General features: G+C 36.8%; 1 protein-coding gene and 1 long non-coding RNA gene across 3 annotated transcripts in view; one reads left to right on the plus strand and one right to left on the minus strand.

Annotated features, from left to right (window-relative positions):
- Positions 1–274: 274 nt before the first annotated feature.
- On the minus strand, positions 275–8,975 carry LOC127935258 (uncharacterized). Its single transcript, XR_008148047.1, has 6 exons — positions 8,618–8,975; positions 3,361–3,493; positions 3,203–3,229; positions 2,922–3,092; positions 2,529–2,767; positions 275–2,394 (listed from the first exon to the last, which is right to left on the minus strand). It is a non-coding gene; the product is annotated as an uncharacterized LOC127935258 (long non-coding RNA).
- The window catches only part of sfpq (splicing factor proline/glutamine-rich), a 29,839-nt gene continuing 24,709 nt past the window's right edge, over positions 7,832–12,961 (plus strand). The window contains exons 1-8 of one of the 2 annotated variants that reach the window (XR_008148035.1): positions 7,832–8,529; positions 8,988–9,176; positions 9,292–9,593; positions 9,690–9,785; positions 10,073–10,269; positions 10,387–10,471; positions 10,552–10,666; positions 10,756–10,804. Coding sequence is in view for 1 of the 2 variants with exons in the window: in XM_052532951.1 (XP_052388911.1) it covers positions 8,002–8,529; positions 8,988–9,176; positions 9,292–9,593; positions 9,690–9,785; positions 10,073–10,269; positions 10,387–10,471; positions 10,552–10,666; positions 10,756–10,804 (1,561 nt within the window). In the remaining variant the exon portion in view is untranslated. The remainder of the gene's footprint in view (positions 8,530–8,987; positions 9,177–9,291; positions 9,594–9,689; positions 9,786–10,072; positions 10,270–10,386; positions 10,472–10,551; positions 10,667–10,755; positions 10,805–12,961) is intronic. The other variant, XM_052532951.1, reaches the window with a different exon arrangement.

The raw sequence follows: 12,961 nt of genomic DNA on the forward strand, positions 1-12,961 counted from the left end.
TGTCAGTAATCATATTTGTTTGATTTTCTCAAATGTGTCAGAAGCAATCAAATGTTTCAAGCAGAACTCATTAGTAACAACCAAGAGCACATTCTTGTCATTTCAAATGGCAAGGCTCAACAACAGCTGTCTTCATTTAAGAAGTTTCTTAAGGTATCTCATGAAATGAAATGACAAACATGAATGCTGTGATCTGTAAAGAGTACTGCATAATAATATTGCATACAAAAAGGGAAGGAGAAAGAAGGATAATATCGCCCCATGCTTTATATGATCTTGTCTTTTTAATAGTTTAATTAATTGCAACTTTAAAATATATTGCACTGTTAAATCATTGATTAAATTAAATGGAAAAACTCTCCTGTGCCTCTCCAAGGAACCTTTGAGTTATATATATATATACCCTTTTCTTAGTGTAAATAATTTTTTAATAATCTAAAGAACATGTTCCACTATAAAGAACCTTTTGTGCATGGGAAAGGTTTCATAAAAACCTTAGAACCATAAATATCAATAAAAAAAAAAGAAAACTGAAAAGTACAGACAAGAGACATGTTAAAGTTCTTACGAGGGCTGATACTGACCTCTAGTGTACAGAAAAATCAAAGCAGAAGGTTTGTGCAAACCCAGCAGGCAGGTGAGTGTTCAGACTATGTCCATAAAACAAAACAAATGTAATTCAAGCTCAAGAAAGTGTTTTTGTGGCACTGTGTCTTTACATAATATTGTGAAAATGCACAGAATAGCATTAACTCGTATGTGTAAAGGACAGGACTAACCACCCCTGGATTATACCAATGCAATTGTGAATAAAATCAAGTGCCTCCTTTATAAATGCCCATGTAAGAAGATCTAAATGCCTTATATGTTTATATGTACTAAACTAAAGTATAGTTCATGATAGGTACCCAGACAAAAGAATGCAATGCACTGTACTAAATCACTGTATCTGACACAAGTAGGTGGTATATTCACATATGTTTCTATATGATTTAGGCTTGATTTAAATATTTCAACCACTGATTAATACTCTTTTCACTATATTAGTCCCAGACACCTTTGGCATCCTGTGTAGCTAGCTGCTGTGATTTAATTCTTTTAATCTTGCATCCTAAATGAGTATCGTGCATACCGTAAGTCGCATCAGTCCAAAAATACGTCATGATGAGGAAAAAAACATATATAAGTCGCACTGGACTATAAGTCGCATTTATTTAGAGCTAAGAACCAAGAGAAAACATTACCATCTCCAGCCGCGAGAGGGCGCTCTATGTCTTAAGTGTAGACTACAGGAGCACTGAGCAGCATAGAGCACCCTCTCGCGGCTATAGACGGTAATGTTATCTCTTGGTTCATTTCTCTTGGTCCATGTCAAATTAATTTTGATAAATAATCGCACCTGACTAAGTCGCAGAACCAGCCAAACTATGAAAAAAAGTGTGAGTTATAGTCTGGAAAATACGGTAATCGGGGTGCTTTAAATATTTCAAATGCTTAAAAAAAATAAACCTGGCTACTTTGTTTAATCTTTTCCTGAAGATACAAAAAGCCTACATGGTAGACAGAAATACACATACATTTAGACAACATTATAGCTTTAAAAAATGAATGAAAGCTTATTAGCATTGAATTGGTATACAGTTTCAGAGCTAGTGTCACCTTGCTTTGGAACTACAATTATGAAAAGCATGTTCTCAAACAACATTTGCAAACGCCCCTTTCGCGCGTCAGGCCTCTCAACACAAACACAGCAATTACAGGCCTACAAAAGTGAAGACATGTCTCAACAAATAGAACGCTTTCAATAAAAGATCCAACATTATAGGAATAATTTAGGAATCATAGGAATACCTGTCAAGATAAAGTTCTGCAAGTGGGTTGTTCTAGGTACATATCTATCTCATTCAGCTCTCTTTTTGTTTTCTGTTTTAAGTATTCCATTAGCTGGCGATCAGGAGTAAGTATAACTCACATATCAAGCTAAATTCTTATTGCCTATTGGAAAACCAACATTTTTGTTGCAATGTTTGTGCAAACAATGTTCAGGTGTTATTTTTCTATCTAGAGAATGGTTAGTGATGTTTATTGTGCTACAATGGATAAAGGCAAAAAGAGAAGAAGAAAAAAATGAAATGGGGGAAGTTTCTGTTATCTTCTGCAGATGTAGTAGACTTGGCCGGTATACCTTCTGATGGTGCCAAAGCCTCCTCCTCTTCCTATTCCTGGTAGTGCAAATTTCCATTTCTGCACCCAGCCTTCTGATTCTGCCTTGTGTGTCCCCCACCGAAACAGATGAGTCCTCTCGAGACTCACACAACCATTGCCGACACACAAACTGACATCTCTACTGATCCATCTTCCTCTGCGTCCAGAGGTTGATCTGCAGGCTGCAAACTATGAGAAAGAAGCAATAAGAGGTTAGAGAATGTTTTAAAGCTATTACAAACTTAATGGTCCTCCATCTTTTCCTGTATACATTGAATTTCTAGTGTGTAGTTAAAAACTGTATTGTTATCTTATCTCCTCACAGACGTAGATGGAAAGCAGAGCTCCGCTTCCAGCACTGAGGATGCTTCCTCATCCGCAGACAGGAGATCCTTCGATTTGCTGACTGCAGCCATGGAAATGGAAGCCATCAGCAGTTTGAAAGTTTATGTGCACTTTTGTCTGGTTTAAAAAAAAACGGCCATATCATAAGGGGAAATGGTTCTAAAAGCGGGTATCCACAGTGATGCAACAGGAGAACCATTTTTTTGCACCACAGAACCTGTTAAATAGTGCAGTGGAAAGAATCAGTTGATGCAACATTCTTCCTGAAATCATTAAGAAAAAGTTTTTAAAGAGTGTACATTTAAAATCTCATAGACAGTATTATGGTTTATTCTATTCACAGACGTGCCTGGAGAGTTAAGCACGTATACCAGCACTGAAGGTACTTCCACATCTTCAGAAAGCAGACCTCTTCCAGCACTGTGGGTGTTTAGTCCTAGAGTGATTAGTCCGAAGAGAGTGAGAAAAATTATCTCCTGGCTGAGCTTCAGGCCGCAGTGGTTCTTGAAAGTTAATTTGTGAAACTTAATATGTGATACATTCTTTAAAAAAAGAAAAAAAAAAAAAAAAAAGAAAAAATGATTCTTTACATGTCATCTCATTCATTCATAAAGCATCATACTAAAGTTCCTCTGTCTTGTAAATTACTTACCTTCATGACGTCAGTAGATCTGGATGACTGGAATGCAGTGACAACTCATTAATACACATCAAAAAATACAGCTCAGGTAACATTAGCATCATGTAATATGAGAAAGAACAGCTACATGCTCTTCCATGTGAAGACGTAAATAGTACCACACAACTTACTGTTAAATAACCTTAAGTGCTTCGTTCAGTTGTATTAAGTCACCATTGTTTTGTAGTTGAGCAGCGACTAGTTTTTAAAGGGGAAAGGAACCACATCTGAAGCTAAAACATCAGAAGAAGAATACAGATGAACCTACAAAACAACAGAAAAGATGTAGACAGCGAGGTAAATATGTACAGTGCATCTGGAAAGTATTCTCAGCACTTTTTCCACATTTTGTTATGTTACAACCTTATTCCAAAATGGATTACATTCATTATTTTCCTCAAAATTCCACGAACAACAACCCATGAAGACAACGTGAAAGAAGTTTGTTTGAAATCTTTACAAATGTAGCTATTAAATAAAAAAATAAATAAAACGAAGTAAAATCACATGTACATTGCACGTGTACAGTATTTACAGCTTTTGCCATGACACTCAAAACTGAGCTCAGGTGCAAGTGTAAAGAGTTTATTTTTTATTGTCATTTTAACTTTTGTGTTATTTGAGATCTAATTTAAAGTTTATATATTTTAAATGTAGGCTACTAAATCGCAACTTCATTACATAATGGGTAATAACTAATTATTTAAATACATATGTAAGTTTTATTAGAAAATGTCTGTCAGTACACTGTAAAAAATTTCCTGTAGAAATTACAGTAACTTACTGGCAGCAGTTTGCCAGTAACTTACTGTAAATTAAACTTACAGTAAAAATACTGTATTCATATTTACAGTACCATTTAACTTGCTGTAAATGTATTTGCAGTAATATTTTTTTTTACTGTAAAACACAATTATGTTTTTCTCTCCTTTTTATATATTTTAATACAATAAAATATTACTTTACACTGTGAAATTAACTGTAATTTGTTCACTTTTATTATGTATTGTAGAACTGTACAAATTATTGTATTTCAACAGGTCTCATGTCTCAGTAGTAAAAACTATAAAAAGAAACAAAAGACTGTTTAACTTCTTTTATTGGTTTAATAGTTAAATGGTAATACTTGAAATAACATTTTAATATTCTTGCAGATAGTACTTTCAGTTTTCCAAAAACTTGAATACATTTCATTTATACATAAAAGTTTCATATTAAGAGCATTTTAAATCAACAGACATGAACAGATTCAGTCATAAGAACAATCTTAAAAATTTACAAATTCAGAAAACTCCTGTGTAGAATGTATTTGCTCTTAGTAGCTTAATAGTTTTGCCAGCTGAAATCCAGAAACTCCTTAAAGGGATAGTTCACCCAAAAATCAGAATTAGGTCATTAATAACTCACCCTCATGTCTTTCTAAATCTGTGAGACCTCAGTTTATCTTCAGAACACAGTTTAAGATATCTTAGATTTAGTCCGAGAGCTCTCAGTCCCTCCATTGAAGTTGAGTGTATGGTATCCTGTCCACGTCCAGAAAGGTAAGAAAAACATCATCAAAGTAGTCCATGTGACATCAGAGGGTCGGTTGGAATTTTTTGAAGCGTCGTAAATACATTTTGGTCCAAAAATAGCAAAAACTACGACTTTATTCAGCATTGTCTTCTCTTCCGTGTCTGGTGTGAGAGAGTTCAAATCAAAGCAGCTGATATCCGGTTCACTTTTCGAACCAGTTCACCAAATCAAACCGAATCGTTTTATACTGTTCGCTTCTCCAATACGAATTAATTCACAAATTACTTAAGCTGTTAACTTTTTTAATGTGGCTGACTCGAAAACGAGTCAGTCTTTTGTTCATTATCTGGCTCAGCTCGGTGTTCATCTTCAGTTCTCTCTTCACATCAGTTCAGTCTGTGTACTGTTTGAGTACATGAATTACTCCGGGATATTGGTTTGTTTGAACTCAGAAGAAGTGTCAGCCACATTAAAAAAGTTAACAGCTTAAGTCATTTGTGGATTAATGCATATTAGAGATGCGAACCGTTTAAAACTATTCAGTTCGATTTAGTGAACTGGTTCAAAAAGATCCGGTTACATCGAGTGATTCGTTCGCGAACCAGATATCACAAACTGCTTTGTTTTGAACTCTCTCACACAGACACGAAAGAGATGACAATGCTGAATAAAGTCGTAGTTTTTGGACCAAAATGTAATTTCGATGCTTCAAAAAATTCTAGCTGACCCTCTGATGTCACATGGACTACTTTGATGATGTTTTTCTTACCTTTCTGGACATGGACAGTATACCATACACACAGCTTCAATGGAGGGACTGAGGAGATAAATGGAGGTCTCACGGGTTTGGAACGACATGAGGGTGAGTTATTAATGGGTGAACTAATTTTTGGGTGAACTATCCCTTTAATGAAGGAGGATACATGAGGGTTCAGACCAGAGTTCTTCCTTTGCACCATCTTCCCACTTCTTTTGATGACGTGGAACTTTGAGGAGCACTTGCTGTTGTCAGGGTTAACATTCAACCTTTACATAACAGAAAAAAAAGTTAGATCATTTGATGTGAACAATGTCTAACAAAACAACCAAATACTCACAACACAACCAAATACAGAAATGCACTGCAAATGGCACAGCACACAAAGGAAATATTTCCAGGGGACCCAATATGTGACGAACCCGGATGGAGCATGTTTAGTACTCAACGTCTACTTTTGTTTTCTAGCAAAAAATACAGAGATTACATGTTTATGACATACAACTTTATATACAATATACAAAATGTAAAAAGAACATGAGGGTAAGATATTAATTTATACATTAGTAACTTTGCAAAAAAAATGGTAATGTTATGTTTAAATAAGTTTCATAGGTAAGAAATGTAAGGTAATGTAGGGTCCAAAGATGAAACAGCTAATTTTAAAGTTGAGACACAAACAGATAAATAAAGCATATTACGAAAACTTTTTTGTATAAAATGTATTTATTTGCAACAGTTATGTTAACAGCAATAATAAGACATTTGTGTCCTAAGAACAGCAATTAAGCTTATAGACACCATGCTGCATTGTCACGAGAACATCCCAGGTTAAAATAATGAGGAAATTACGTTGGCTAAATCCGAAATCGCCCCCTTAACACTCGTGCACTCATTTCTACATTAGTCCACTAATACAGTTCACTTGAAGCTGTGAATGAAAACGAGTGAGTGAATTCGGACAGCCGTTGATCGCGCATTGGATGTACACAGTCGGGTAAACGTTAGTCACTTATTGGGGTCCCCTGTACCATTTGCGGCGCATTTTCGCGAACGAGATTATAATGTTATTCTCCCGATGCTGATGTACAGAACAAATGTTACATTTGAAGTAGACATATTTTTCTCTTGGTTGTTTAGTTTCCTTAACTTTATGTGTTTGCGGTAACGTTAAATGTGAGACTGAGGGGCGGAGAGGCTTTGGAAAGTGTATGAGCATTCAGGAACTCCACACGAAAACCTTAAATTCGCCGTGTTTTTATGCCCTTTGTCATGATTAATAAAGGCGTATAATGTCTCCACAGAGACGCCAGTGTTTGCACACGACACGAACATTGCGGGTTTTACTCTAGCACTACAAGCATGACGTGCATTTATATGGGGTAATCAGTTAACAGCAAGCGATAATAGCGGGAAAAAATCAGACTGACTTTAAGATAATCCACGAAAGCTTTGTTGTTCGGCTAACAGTTCACATGAACACTCACCAGCTCCTGGAGTGGTCAAACCCAAGGCAGAGACCCGTTAATGTCCATATTTTGACGGTGAAACGTACAGAAAAGGGAAAGAAAGGAAAGAAATATGAATGTTTGCACACGGTCACCACACTCTCTTGCTCTCTTCACAGCATTTTTGTGAGGTGACTGCGCACTGTTCAGTGGCAGCGTTTTTTTTTTTTTTTTTTTTTTTTAGTTAAACCAAAGATATAATATATTTAAAGTAAAAGAAGTAATATTTGTACACACCTTTGCATCTGACTGGTTCTTTTCGCATCTGTGTGTCTTGTTTTCTTCTTTCTCCAAGCAGGAAATAAAACTTGATCTGTGATTGGTCAGGTTTCGCGCTCATTTTTTCTTTACTGTATTTAGATTTACAGTAAATTAAAAATACTGTAATTTAGTGTCGCCAAGAGGCTATTGCCCAAAATGTAACTTTAAAATACAGTAATATGCTGTATAACTGTCCTACAGTAAAATACAGTTCATTTTACAGTTAAGTACTGTTAAATTTACAGACATTTCTAACAGTGTATATTTGACTGCAAACTTTGGCCATATTTCAAAGACAATAAAGATGTTGCCTAAATAAATAAAGATGTAAGCTACTTAAGCCCTATTTAATTAGGTTAAAAACCCCTCTTAAGTTAATAGCATGCAATTTAGTGTCTGAAAACATTACATTCAGTTGGCACTGTATGTATAACAAATTCGCATTTACCCATTGTAGTTTACTACTGTTCATCAGCGACACAAAGTATCGCGAGAACATGAGTGCCACGAGAGCGCGCTCGTAACTCTGCGGACTTTGGGCGGAGGCTCGTGAGCACGTCAGTTCCTCCCTTTTCTCTGCTCTTCTCGCACAACCAGCGGCCATTTTACACAGCAAGCCTCGAGAGTGCAGGGTACCAGCTCATCTTTAGTTTTTGAATATAGTGCGTTATTTCACGTTATCTACTACTCTCGAAATTTTTTAAAGGGTTTTCTAGTCTGCTTGTGTAAAAATGTCTCGTAACCGTGGAGGATTCCAGCACCGAGGCCGCGGAATGATCGGGATGCGCGGTGGCATGGGAAACCCTAACTTTCGAAATCAAAACCAGCATCCTTATCAAAACCGAGGAGCCCATATGGGTGGCGGGTTTAAGCCGAATCAGGGAAACCAACCCAACCAGGCTTCTACGCCACAGAAGCCGCAAGTACCCATTCAGAACAAGCCAGTTGTCCAATCACCTCCGGCGCCAGGCCCTGGTCTGGCCCAGCAGAGCAGCAACAAAGGCCCGTCCCCACAGCAGACCACCAGTCCCGCTCAACCGAAAATCCAATCTCCACCGCCGCAGAATACAGTGAAGACCCCGGACCTCGGTTCCCCACAGAACCAGCCCAGAAAGAACCAACCCAAAGTCGTGGTGGGAAATGGCCAAAAACCGCCTGTTCCCGTGAAAAAAGAGGCCGAGCAGACGCCAGCACCAACACCACCACAGCAGCAGCAACAACAACAGATTACGAAGAGCGAAGAGCGCTCTCAGACTCAGGTAAAATAACTTAATACTTAGAAAAACATACATAAGTGTTTTTGTTTGTTTGTTTTTTGTAATAAAGTGAGGTATTTGGATTAGTTACATTTATAAACGTATCACTCTTAGCACACGTTTGCTCGGTAGTGCAGGAATAGAGACAGATCCGCCATTTTGTCGACGCTTAAACAAAGGTTGAGCTCCATACTGCTCCGCCTGGCGTCTTTGTCTGTATAAAAAACATTGAAACGTGATAGTTGGTAGGTTTTTCTTTTTCTATTTTACATTATGAACGTGTTTTAACTAATTTTTGGTAATATTCCGTTTTTTTGTTGTTGTTGTGCCCAAGTTGTTAGATAAAAGTAGATTATGTTTGGGCTGTCTTGTCGAGTGCTTTAGTTTGCTCGCATTACTTATGCTCAAACTCAGGTTTGCCTTAAGACTTGTGTATTTGTTTTGTAAATGTCTTATTCTAGGAATTGAAGGCAACGCTGTCTTTGCTGCGCAAGCCCGGGGAGAAGACCTACACTCAACGTTGCCGTCTGTTTATTGGGAATTTACCAAACGACATCACTGAACCTGAATTCAGGAAATTGTTTGCAAAATATGGGGAGCCCAGTGAGATTTTCATCAATCAAAGCAAAGGTTTTGGATTTATCAGACTGGTAAGGTTTTGATCTTTAAGTAATATGTAAAATACCACATTAATAAAACGTAGTTAAGTTTAAATAATGTGTAGTTATACAACATTTAAAATATATATATTTATTTTCATTTTAGGAATCCCGTGCCCTGGCAGAGCTCGCAAAAGCTGAACTGGATGATATTCCAATGAAAGGCAGACCACTTAGAGTTCGTTTTGCCACTCATTCTGCTGCACTTTCTGTGCGCAACTTGTCTCCTTTTGTGTCCAATGAACTGCTGGAAGAAGCCTTCTCTCAGTTTGGAATGGTGGAAAGGGCTGTGGTTATCGTAGATGACCGTGGCCGCTCAACAGGGAAGGGCATTGTTGAGTTTTCTTCAAAGCCAGCTGCACGGAAGGCTATTGATCGGATCAATGACGGAGTGTTCCTTCTAACATCGTAAGATGAAATTCTCCCAAATTTGGCAGAAGAGCAATTTGTGTACGATTTATAGAACTTTGCTTGGATTAACCATTTTATTTTATCTTTTTGTAGGTCTCCTCGTCCAATTGTGGTTGAATTGTTAGAGCAGTATGATGATGAGGATGGTTTGCCAGAGAAGCTTGCACAGAAGAACCCAAGTTATCAGAAGTAAGTTCCAAATGCTCCATCACACATATTTGCATTCTTTGACTAGAATCAAAGTCTTTTGGGATAAGCAATCAGGTTTAATTAGTATGTGGTTATAAAATGTAAAGGTGGTGTAACAAGCATTTGAGTGTGGTCATCTGGCAGCTGTAACGGATGTTATTCACCACATGCCTAGTTTTGTAGGATCAGCAGATCTTTCTTTATTTAGATTAATATATTTTTCCCTCTTCATGGTTTATTGGTCATAACGATAGACAGAATTGTTAACGGCTTTGATTTGACCTCAGGGAGCGAGAGCAGCCTCCTCGGTTCGCTCGTCCTGGCAGCTTTGAGTTTGAATACTCCCAGCGATGGAAGTCTCTTGATGAGATGGAGAAACAACAGAGGCAGCAAGTGGAGAAAAACATTTGTGAAGCCCGTGAGAAGCTGGAAGGAGAGATGGAAGATGCCTATCATGAGCATCAAGCAAACATGCTGCGACAGGGTGAGTGTCTGCTGAGTTAGTGTATTTATGTATGGCCTTTTTTGCTACTTTTAAAAAAATATTTTATTAAGATTATGGGTTGAATAATATATTTGGGTGATCATTTTGTTTCAAAAGACCTTCTTAGACGTCAGGAGGAACTTCGTCGCATGGAAGAGATGCACAGTCAGGAGATGCAGAAACGTAAAGAGATGCAGCTCAGGTATGTTTGATGTAATGTGTTGTGGTTTTGTAAAATCTCGTTGTAATGGTGGTTAACCTATCGGTTGTTCTCAACCCAAGGCAAGAAGAAGAACGCCGTAGGAGAGAGGAGGAGATGATGCGGCAGAGAGAAATTGAAGAACAGATGAGGCGCAAACGTGAGGAGTCTTACAGAATGGGCAACTTTATGGATAATGTAAGTAATGCATTTAGAAAGCTTTTAGCATTGACATACAGAGATGGTTAAATCCATTCAAGTAAAATTATATTTTTGTTTCTCTACAGAGAGACAGGGAGATGAGAGGGAATCCTAGTGGAGGCCTGGGATTGGCTGGTAAGACACATCTTATTTTCTTGATGGTTCAGTATCTAAAAATTCCGTACTTTCACACTTTTGTGGAAAAATTCTGTTAAAAATAAATTGCTGAAAAAAAACTGTATACAATTTATTGTATTCCTTCTGATCACTGATTTTGAGTTTACCAGTGTTTCCCACAGGGTTTTGTGAGACTGTGGTGGGTGGACCTCTGTCCCACTAGTGGGGTCTGGGAGGTGCCCCCCAAGTGAATTTTGTACATTTTAAAAGAGCTCCAATTCATGTTCAAAACAAAAGAAAAAAGCTGGTAAATTGACTTGAAAATTACTTGAAATTTAAAGGGGACTCAACTTTTTTTTGTTTTGATACAGTGTCTGTCTAAATTACTCACACTGGTGAATTTGAAATCCAAACTATTTATAATATATTAACATTAATAATAATTAGGGGTTTAAAAGTGTAGCGGAATAAACTTGTACTAGATGGTTTGACAGATTATCAACAAAATTGATACAGAACATCTTCAGATGGTCCTAACGGTTATCAATAGCTTTTTGATAGATCCAACCTTTTCGAATAACACACAAATTAATTGAAAGGGCTGTGGACAAGTGCATGCAAAAGCCCATCTCCAAAACGAAAACTCAAAACTAGATGAACACATGCACCATGTGACTGTAAACAGGCATGCAAAGTTTCATCTCACCATAGGTGGTTCTATAACAATTAAAAAGGTGTCAAAACATAACATTTCTATTGTAAATGACTTCAAATTGCAATAAAATTTTCATATTATTAAATATTCATTAAATCTTCATATTATATGATATATCTCTTTATTCTAAACAACATTCGGTCTAGGGCCACTGCTGTCAATCAAACTGTTCTTTAAATATTTGAGATTATTAAAAAAAAAAAGAAGTCTGTCGTTAGCCATTGGTTAATAAATTCTGGGCTTTGGGCAACTCCAGCTTCTGTGAAAACTGGTTTACAAACACGTCTGTTAACAAAGCTAGTGAAATACTGTAATCATTTGCCCCTTTGATAGTTTTCACATGACTACACATTTACAGGAATGCCCACATGGAGGGCAAAACACGGTTTTCTTTGGATATCTTTGTTTTATACTTTTTCGAGAGATGATCTAAGTACATTTGGACTGGAACAGATAGAAAATTGACAGTCTTGTGCTGCAGTTCTATGCTTGTTTTGCCCCCAGGTGTTTGAACGTATCAATTAAAATGTTGAATATTATGCAAATGTGAAAGCAAAGCATAACTGCTTTATGCGCACGCTAAACTGACAGCACTACTTTCATTTAATCCAAACTGTGTACATATTTAAAAAGCATTTTAATTTTAATGCCAAGAGTAACATTTAAGCTAGCTTGACTGTATATTGTGGCTCGGTTTTAGTTTGTTTGACAGATACTTAGTCAAAGCAATGGCGCAAAACACAATGTTAAAGACGTTTTATGTTATAAGGAGAATAATGTATTTTATTTTTATTATGAAACTGGTGGGACAAATTATACTGGCCATTCTGGTTAATTTGATTAATTTTGGTTTAACTTGACTGAATTAACTTTTTTTTAGGGAAAAATCTATTTATCAAATATAGCACAACAAGAGTTTTTAATAATGTGTATCTCACAGCTCTCATCGTTGTTGCATTATATATTTTTGCCCTTCACAAGAATAAACTACTGAGCTTCAATCATAAAACTAAGCATAGACCGTAATCTTACTAAGAGTATGAAGAGCAATAGATTGACAGCATGTGTGTTTTGTTATTTAGTCTGCATTTTATGTAGTTTTTCCCCTTTTGAGTGTGATCCACTTATTTTCATATCATAATATAGGCCATTAAAAGCCTGATTTTATAAATATACCACAAAATATCAGGGCTCAACATTAACGCTGGTCCGGGACAAGTGGATTTTGTAAAGGGGCAGGTGAAAGAATTTAACTTGCCAGACCAGACAAGTAACCTGATCAATATTAATAACAAACAGTAATTAGGGCAGCACCGAAACTTTGGCACGAATGATTCTAATTTTATTACTTTCAGTGTAAACGGTGATTAATAACGGATAATGGATTGACAGTATCAAGGTCGTGTCAGTTGAGTCTTGTGCAGCTGGTGAGAAATCAACACTATAAGTGCAACAGCACA

Source organism: Carassius gibelio, chromosome A19 (assembly GCF_023724105.1).
Source record: "Carassius gibelio isolate Cgi1373 ecotype wild population from Czech Republic chromosome A19, carGib1.2-hapl.c, whole genome shotgun sequence".
Taxonomy (NCBI): Eukaryota; Metazoa; Chordata; class Actinopteri; order Cypriniformes; family Cyprinidae; genus Carassius; species Carassius gibelio.